At 25.5% G+C, this 10,260-nt stretch overlaps 1 protein-coding gene across 1 annotated transcript in view; it reads right to left on the bottom strand.

The window, feature by feature from the left end:
• Positions 1-1,493: 1,493 nt before the first annotated feature.
• Positions 1,494-10,260, bottom strand: part of LOC100197405 (sarcosine dehydrogenase, mitochondrial) — a 36,534-nt gene continuing 27,767 nt past the window's right edge. Inside the window, exons 10-14 of the mRNA XM_065790937.1 lie at positions 8,245-8,383; positions 8,010-8,123; positions 6,934-7,302; positions 1,944-2,148; positions 1,494-1,855 (exon numbers count right to left, since the gene is read on the bottom strand). Coding sequence (XP_065647009.1) covers positions 1,591-1,855; positions 1,944-2,148; positions 6,934-7,302; positions 8,010-8,123; positions 8,245-8,383 — 1,092 coding nt within the window. The 3' untranslated portion in view covers positions 1,494-1,590. The remainder of the gene's footprint in view (positions 1,856-1,943; positions 2,149-6,933; positions 7,303-8,009; positions 8,124-8,244; positions 8,384-10,260) is intronic.

The following is a 10,260-nucleotide window of genomic DNA, read 5'->3' as shown; positions in this document are numbered from 1 at the left end:
ATAACATATCTATTTTAAGTCTACTACATATCTACTTTAAATCTACGTTATGTCTACTTTAACTCAATTATATTTTTTACTTATTTACTTCCATAACAACTTTGTAAATATTGTATAGGGCAGTACGAACAAAAATAAACTCGAGCCCCTTTGTTATTATCAGAAACATATACCACGTTTAGTTCATGTCATCGACAAACTCAATTAAAGCCTCTTGGCATATTTTGCGCAATCGGTAAGGAAGGAGGCGTGAACTTCTTAGTTAAACACTCTTCCGCGGTGCTTTGTCTACACTTGAGGCTCGATACTTCCTTTGATTATATATATGAGCTAAATAGGGCAGCGTCAACTTTCTTATTATTTATGCGCCGCCACAAGACTATTAGGTTTTTTTAGAGCACCATTATAATCAATAATAATAATAATAAAAAAAACTACTTTAGCGGCAACAACACGTACTATTTTTATGCCGGTGGATAGAAAAAAATTTGGAAGATAATGGAGAGTTATACAAGCTACATGGTCGATAATGCCACCTTTAGCTGTAGTAATTCATACAGAGCAAAGATTTATTGTTTATAATTGAAAAGGTGTTCTACGTAAAGCTCTACAGAAATTTTTCAAGATAAAAGGAATCAAAGAAATAAAACTTATTGTAGTTAAAGTTAACATGAATAATGGAAATTTGTAAATAACTTTTACAAGTTACAAAAACAACTAATTTTTAAATTTAATTAAAAATTATCAAATTTAAAAGAAAATGATACATATGTAACGAGGATTTCTGCGCGGAAAACAATCGAATTCATAAAGTTTTCGGACAAAAAAAAAAGAAGGCGGAAATAAGGTTTGGGAAAGAAGCGTTTATATCGTGGGATAAATTAATCATACAACAATGGAACGCCAAGAAAACGAATGTAACTAGTGACAGGAGTTAAAGTAAAAGTTTTAACTAAAATTGACTTATTTTTTGGTCTAAAATACAATTACGATTCCAAACAATGAATTTTTTTTTTGGAAGCCTAGACAAATTGAATTTTTGCCAAAAAGCAGCAGTAATAATATATATAAAAAAATATATATAATATAAAAAGTCATTAAAGTTAAATTGTCAAATCATAAAAATATTTTCCTGTTTCATAAAAATGTTTTTAAAAAATATTTCAATTAATCATTTTTATTATTTATTTATTATTATTGAAATAAATTTAAATTTCAAATATTTTAAAAAAGTTTCATAAAAATATCAAAAAAACAAACAAACAACCAAGTATGAAATCTTATAGCAACAACAACAAAAATCAATAATTCAAACAATTTAAAATTAAAAAAAAAATATGTTCTTTAAAATTTGAAAATTCTAAAATAGTCTATACTGTTTTTTATATTTCAAAGCCTAATAAAAATATTTTTTGGTCTAATAAATTCTTATAAATTTATAAGAATTTAGGTCTAAACAAGGTCTAATAAAACAATGGTCTAATAAAAATACATTTGTAATAAAATATTTGGCATAAATTCAAATATTTAATTCAAAGTCTAAAAAAATAAAAATTTATAATTTGCAAAATATATAAAACCAACAGTTTCTTATGAATACAGCCCTTTTATTCTCTTGTTTTCAGGGTCAAAAAGAGGATTTAAGTTACAGGTGGCTGGTATAAATTCGCCCATCGATTCAATTTCATAATTCCCTGTTTTAAGGAACTCATTATCAATGCAACCCCCGGATGGACTTTTAACGTACCCATAGCCTATAGTTTTTCCGATGTGAAAACCATATCCACCTCGACGAATCATACCAACAATTTCTTTATTGCGCCAAATTGCTTCAAGACCAATAAGAGGTCTGTGTCTAAAACCGAAAAAAAGAATACTTAAGTATCCAACAAGTCGTCATATTAAAAACAAAATTTATAGAAATACAAAATCAAAAAACAAACTCGTCAATAGTAAAGCAGACTAATTTTTTGGTCAAGCCATTTTTTTTTTGCTTTTCTAACACTTCCCGTCCTAAAAATGGCACATCTGACTTTAACTTGCAAGTGAAAGCCAATCCTGCCTCTAATGGGGTATCATCAGCTCTTATATCAGCATGCCAATGACGATAACCTTTTTCTATGCTTAAATTGTCAATGGCACGATAACCTAAAATCACAAAATTATTTTAATTTAATTTGTTTTTTTTTAACTTAAAATTGTTTTTAAATAAATAAAAATAAAAATCGAAATTCAATTATCAAAACCTAATACTCGAAATCTAATAATCGAAATTGAATAACAATTGAATATCAGTGTACCACAGAGTTCAATTGAATATCAATGTACCACAGAGTTCAATTGAATATCAATGTACCACAGAGTTTAATTGAATATCAATGTACCGCAGAGTTCAATTCTAGAATATTCATTTTTTTGAATTTTTATCAATAACCTTGTTGATTATTTAACGCTATTTGAATCAAGATTATTTGCTGACAATCGAACATTTATGACAAATGATACAAATACTTCCCATCTTAATAACGACTCAATCAGCACTTAACAAACTGAATGGTGCTATGCTAATAAACTTAATATAAATTATAATATAAATAAATTATGCATATATAATATAAAGTTAATTATACATATATAATAAAAATATAATATAAATTATATACTGAATGGTGTTAATAATCAGACATGAATTTAATAAGCAAAAAGACAGCTAAAAAAATATTGCCAACATCAGTTATAAAGTTCAACATCAGTTATAAAGTTCAACATCAATTATAAAGTTCAACATCAGTTATAAAGTTCAACACCAGTTATAAAGTTCAACATCAGTTATAAAGTTCAAAATTAAACTATTTAACAAATTTACATTGCTAGGCCAAAAACAAATAACAAATTTTATTTTACTAAACAAATAAAAGAAATAAAAACTAAGCAAATAAGAAATTACTTTAAATAACTAATATTTTCCGTCTCGCCTTCAAAAAATGATACATTCATACTTACAATACATTCATAATACCTAACAAACCTACCTAAATAGGCAGTTTTTAAAAGATCTCCTAATATTCAGAAAGTCTATAATTGGATAAACATTCCAATGACATAGATTAGGGTGGCTCTTAAAACAACATTTTTGAAAAAGACCTGTTCCTACCCCTTTACTTTGTTCTATATAATACTATAACACTAGGTTTAAAATTTTTTTGAACAAAAAATTATTTTAGGGGTAGCTCAAGACCCTTAAAAATTTGACTGGTCCCTAAAATTTTGAAAATAAAAGTTCTTCTAAAGTATGTCTACCTGGAACTCAAAAGAAGCGATATTATATAAAAACTTCAAAAACAGTAATCACTTTACAAAAAAAGCATGTTTAAAAAAACAATTTTTTAAAAACTTGAAAATAATGACTACTTTTATTTTTAGCTTAAAAACAATAGTTTTTATGCATTTATTCAAGAAAAAAGTAATTTTTTTGTAAATTGATTATTATTTTTAAAGTTTTTATATAATTTCGCTTCTTTTGAGTACCAGGTTGACATACTTTAGAAGAACTTTTATTTTCAAAATTTTAGGGACCAGTCAAATTTTTAAGGGTCTTGAGCTACCCCTAAAATAATTTTTGTTCAAAAAATTTTAAACCTAGTGTTTTAGTATTATATAGAACAAAGTAAAGGGGTAGGAACAGGTTTTTTTCAAAAATGTTGTTTTAGGAGCCACCCTAACATAGATGTTTATGGTATGTATGAAATACTGTTATCAGAAACCAATTTAGCTATGGTCAAATTCATTTCTAATCAAAAAAAATTATTGCCATTACTAAACACAGACCACACTGGCTAACAAACAGTTTAAAAGCCCTAATAAAATTTTAAAAAAGTACTTGTTTCTAGCCATAATTAAATAAAAACCTATTAAAAAAAAACATTCATTACACTAAAAAGTGATGACGTAGCTTACATAATCATGATCAAGATCAATAAATTCCTAAATTACTACATACATTAGCAAATACTAACAAACAATAGAAGAAAAAAAAAGGCTCATTAAAAATGGCGGCATTACTTGATAGACAAGATAGTTGCAATAAACTAAATCGTTGTTGATAGACGAGATAGTTGCAATAAATTCAACCTTAGTTGATAGACAAAATAGTTGCAATAAATTCAACATTTGTTGATAGTCAAGATAGTTACAATAAACTTAACCTTAGAACAGATTTTTTCCATTCAACACTAATTTATTGAGAGCTTAATTATCAAAATACTTTTTCCAATACAACTTTTTAAAAAGCAGTAAAACAAATTCTTTAAACTATAGATCGTGCATCAGTAGCATATAAAGTTATAAAAAGAATAATAGAAAAATCACAAAACATGGATAAACTTCAGTTGACACTTTCTTAATCTTACTAAAGTCATTGATTTAGTATTGCAGCAATTTTTGTAATAAAAGCAGGATGCTTTTATTACAAAAATTGAAACTTATGGTATTTAAGACAGTTTCCTTAAATGGTGTACTTCATTCAAAAGAAAAAAAGATTAGTGATGGATAACTAGAGTTTTGATTTGTTTTGAATGGAGCAACCTGGTAATGATGGTTGTATAAATAAGTTAATGCAAATTTGTATTTCTTATTTATTTTTAGCAATAATAAGTCTTAAAACTTTCATGAAAGAAAAACAGCCTCACAAAGTAAGTTTCTTATTTGTTATCTGTTTAGTCACATTTTTAAGTTTTCAAATAAATAAATAGTACATAACAAATTAATAATTTTTTTTCCATTTTTAGGTCGAATTCCTTCTCTTATGAAGAATTTTAGAAAGTTGCTTCATAGCAGATTTTAAGAAATGTTCTCAATGTTAATTGTCTTCAAAAAGCTAAAACCAAGTTTGATAATCCATTTACTAAAATACATTTACTAAAAGCTATATAATAATGAAACAATGTTTCAATTTAAACAATGTTTTAATTTAAATTGTTTTGATAATTATTTTTGATGTTGAATTTTTTATGTTGAATATTTTTTTGTAATTTTTTTTAAAGTTTATATTTTTATTTTATCTCAAGGAAAATATGTTTTTTGTTTCTCAAGTAAATATCTATATTTTTTATCTTTGGAATTATTGTTTTGAATATGGATATATTGGCCATTTTTTTATTTTTCCGTTATTTTTTTATGTGTGAATTGAAACCATTTTATACTTTTATCACCTTTTGTTTTTATCACTTATACTTTTATTACATTTTATTCTTTTATCACCTTTTGTGATAAAAGTATAAATGATTTCTAGCACAAACAACAGGTTTAATAATCTATTTGCCTAACTCAGCAGTAAAAACAGCTTAAATAAATGAATCTGTTGAGATTTTTTTTAAAGAAAAGCTTTTATAAAAAATATCAAACAGATAAAGCTAACTTATTTAAAATAATTAGGTCTCCCTGATCCATTTTTCAATATCCAAATTTGATTTTTAAATAAATCTCAATGAGTAGGTAAAATATTATTATAGTTTTCAAAAATACCTGAAGAAATTTAACTGTCTTACATGTTAAAGATATGAAATAAATGCAATTTTAAAGTAAATTAATTGTTAATCAAAAGACAAGAACTTTAAATTAAATAAATTTTTGTTGTTTACTATAATAAATTAAAGAATAGAGACCAAATTAAGAACAAGTTTGGAAATAGTTCGGCGTGGAACAGACTTACCACGACCCGTATCGTACGGGTCATGGCAGCTAGTATTTTTCAATAACCAAACATTAGCTCAATACATACAATTATTAACAACATAAGGTCTCATGTCAACATAAACAAATTTTAAAAAATGTATTGTTTTTTATTTCAGCAAAAAAAAATGTCGCATATAACTTTAGCTTTTTCTTATAATTATATGTATTTGCGGCAGTTATTATCTAAATAATAGCTGCCTATTTTAATATGATGTTCAGTATGATATTTTATGTTTATATGATATATTAAATGTTTCCATTTGTATGTATATGGTAGTGATGTGCCTAATATATTTCTCCATTCTCAACCTTAGTGTTAATATACATGTAACAACGTATATGTATAATGTATTTCTTCATTCTCAACCTTAGTGCTAATGTTAGTAATAATAGTGTGGACACAATTATTACTAACATATACAAATGCTTTTAAACTTAATGCTTTATGTTAACTTTTTTATTTTATTATTAGCACTTTAATTTTATAGATTTTATAGTATTTGTTTCATGAATTCTGAATTAAGTAACTTCACTCACTTCATCTCACTCAATTTAAAGGTGAGTTATTTTACATATATATATATATATATATATATATATATATATATATATATATATATATATATATATATATATATATATATATATATATATATATATATATATATATATTTTATATATATATATATATATATATATATATATATATATATATATATATATATATATATATATATATATATATATATATATATATATATATATATAAGTAGGTTTAATTTTGCTGTGAGCATATATTCAGCAAGAGTGCTCGATGAATGATATCAGAGTTATATAATTGATTTTTTGACGAGATTAAATAAAAATAACTACATTATTTTTACTACTAAAAGTTTCATGCGTTTAGCAATCATCAGGTAAAAAATACATTGTTTTTTTCGTTAAAAAAAATACTTCAGAATATTTTTAAACGAAAAAAACAATGTATTTTTTACCTGATGACTGCTAAACGCATGAAATTTTAGTAGTAAAAATCATGTAGTTATTTATATTTAATCTCTTCAAAAAATCAATTATATATATATATATATATATATATATATATATATATATATATATATATAAGTGGAATATAATTTAATATCACATAAAAATAGAAATCAATAAACAAGCAATCAACACGGTATGAAAACAACATACCACTATTAACTATGCCAAACTCTTTACCAACTTTCATAATTTCATGGTAAACATCAACGCATGCATGTTTAGGTATATGAAGTTCCCAGCCCATTTCACCAACAAATGTAAGACGAAGAGCTCTCATTTTATGACCAGCAATTTCAACCACTTTATGAGTTGAGAAAGGGAAAGCATCATTTAACAAATTCTCGCCAGTCAACTTTTGAAGAAGTTTTCGACTATTTGGTCCCTGTATACTTAACATTCCTACTTCTTCCGAAATATCAACAAGCTTTACGTTAAACTTTTTATTATGTATAACATCTTGAATATGGCCCCAAGCATGCTCCCCTATTGCACCACCAATAGCTAAATAGTAACCATTTTCTGAAAAAAAAAAAAAGTTAAATTGAATAATGCATAGCATACCATAAGCACATGAATAATGTAGATATTATTAAGGCTGACTTTATCCACTTTAATAATATCTGCATTATTAATCTTAATAAACAAGTATAAACAAAAATTATTCATTTTAAAAATAGGTGTTTCAACAAGTTGTGATGTGTTGATACACTGAGCTAATGTCAATTATATACAACAGAAAACAAAAAATATTATATAAAATATTTGATATAAAATGGTTATACATTTTAAAAAGTTTTCTGTTCCTTAAATTTTCACTGTCTATATTTTCCCATTTGTAATGTTTTTCTATTATTTTTCAATATTTTATTTTTGTTTTTATTTATTTGGCATTTTTTTGTTTTAATTTTTTCTTTTATTATATCTCAATAATCCTAACTTCTTATTCTTATTCTAGCTTCTTATTTTTCTATTCTTCTTTTCACTTAGTTGTTATAACTATTTTAATAACATATTTTTTAATTGTTCTAATTTTCATTTGAAGCTGTTTTAATTATTTTTAATATTACTTTATTTTCAATGTTTTTATTTTTTAATTTATACTTAGGTGTCACCCTGTCAGGTTTTAACTTCATGAATGACATATACATATATTTATATTTTCAAATAAATTTATTTATATTTATATTTACTTATATTTAAAAAATGAACTTTAACCAAAAAACTACCTTGAAATTCAGGAAATATCGCAGATGAGTTGTTACTTGAATCAAGTGTGCTTACTGTTAAATCTGCAACTATGCCACCTTTTTCATTCAGCATGCATGTGTATGTTACAGAACCTGAACAAATTTACCTTAAGAATGCTTGTTTACATTTATATTATTAAAACACATTAAATGTCAATCTTACTTCAAAAAATTAAAATTGCACAAGGATATTTTTTAAGTAGGAAAAAAATACCAGTTGGCTTTCTCATGTTATTGGTAAAGATCCAATCTACAGCAGTAGATGCATCTGGGCCAGTCAACAAAAATTTAGCAAAATATGACATATTAAAAACAGCAACTTTTTCACGACAAGTTTTACATTCTGAACTGATCTAAATTTTACAAAATATAAGTATAAAATAACTATAAAATAACTTGACAAATTTTTTTTTAAATAATAATACAATCAGGGTTGAGCTTGGTAAAGGATAACTTGAGGTATTTACCACAGTTGAACCAATTGATTTGAAGATCAAGTATGCATATATGGCAAAATGATGCTCCATAATATGGTTAATTGCAATGGTAATAATTTACCAGTAAACTTACAAAGTAGATACATTAAGTTATCTTTTATTAATTCTACCAAGCTCAACCCTATAAAAAAAAGATATTTTTTTAACTTTAGAGAAAACTATTAACATTTTTTTTTTAATAAATAATTTATTATGTTAAGATTGATGCAAAACAGTGTTCAAAAATAAGTTATATGATATTTATAATATATTTTTTTTTTTTTTTTTCAATTAAGGTTTTACAATAAATTGTGTAGGCATAAACTGCCTGTCAACCTAATTATATAATACTTGACAATTACAGAGTTTGTATAACTAATAGAAAATAAAATGTGGATTAGTCATAGAGAAGCCATTCATTTTTTAGATGTTTGTCTAGAAGCAGTTTAAACGTTTTTAAAGATAACGCTGATACAATGTGATTAGGAAGAGAGTTCCATTTATTTATTATTCTTAGAGAAAAAAAATTCATACGTAAATTTAATCGCGAAGATTGTTTTTTTAGTTTATATATATGACCACGAGTAATAAATTTACTATCTATTTCAAAAAGACTTCTGTCACTATTGTTGTTTTTGCACCATTTGTAGACGTTGATTAGGTCTGCACGAAGTAGCCTGTATTTTACAGTTGTCATATTTAATGCCAACAATCTTTGTTCATATGGTAGATCCTGTAATCCATTGATTCGTTTCGAAGCTCTTCTTAACACATTTTCTAATTGCCGTTTGTCTTTGAGAAGTCCAGGGTTACAGATTGATCCACAGTATTCTAGGTGAGGGCGGACTAGTGCTGAAAATAGTTTTTTGAAGGATAATAAGTCTGGATATGATGTAAATGTTCTTTTTATTATTCCTATTATTTGTGTGGCTTTGTTGACTTGAATAGTTGTGTGTTTGGAAAATAATAAGTTCGAATCTATGTGAACACCTAAATCTCGTTCGCAATTTGTGGTTTTAATGTTTACTCTTATATTTTTTTCTGGATCATGCATATTATAAGTATGGGATTTGTTGTTGTTTCCTAAGTGCATTACAGAACATTTATCAATATTAAATTTCATTCCCCATTTTTGAGACCATGTAACAAGAGCGTCGATGTCATTTTGTAATTCTTGCGCAGATTGAGTATTTTCAATAGAACGGAAGATTTTGGTATCGTCAGCAAAAAGAGCAGCTTTTGATTTGATTACTTCAGGGATATCGTTGACATATATAATAAAAAGTAAAGCTGAAAGGACGGAGCCTTGGGGAACTCCACTTTTAACGGGTACCCAGTTTGAATAATTTCCATTAACAACAACTCTTTGTCTACGGTTTTTCAAAAAGTTTTTAATCCAATATAGTATTGATCCATTTATACCATAAGCTTTAAGTTTCGAAATAAGAAATTTATGTGGAACTTTGTCAAAGGCTTTTTCAAAATCAAGATAAATGTTGTCGATGGGAATATTATTATCAAGTGATGACGTCCAATAATTAATTACAGTTAAAAGGTTAGTTAAACAGGAATGATCTGGACGAAATCCATATTGGTGTGGACTTAATAAGTTATTTTTAATCAGGTGTGTCATAATATGACTTTTTATAATTTTTTCAAAGATTTTTATTAAAGTACAAGTTATACTGATAGGTCTATAATTAAGTGCTTTTGATCTGTCACCTTTTTTGAATATGGGTGTAATTGTTGCGTCT

Source organism: Hydra vulgaris, chromosome 02 (assembly GCF_038396675.1).
Source record: "Hydra vulgaris chromosome 02, alternate assembly HydraT2T_AEP".
NCBI classification, from domain to species: Eukaryota; Metazoa; Cnidaria; class Hydrozoa; order Anthoathecata; family Hydridae; genus Hydra; species Hydra vulgaris.
This window is presented reverse-complemented; position numbering and strand designations above follow the sequence as displayed.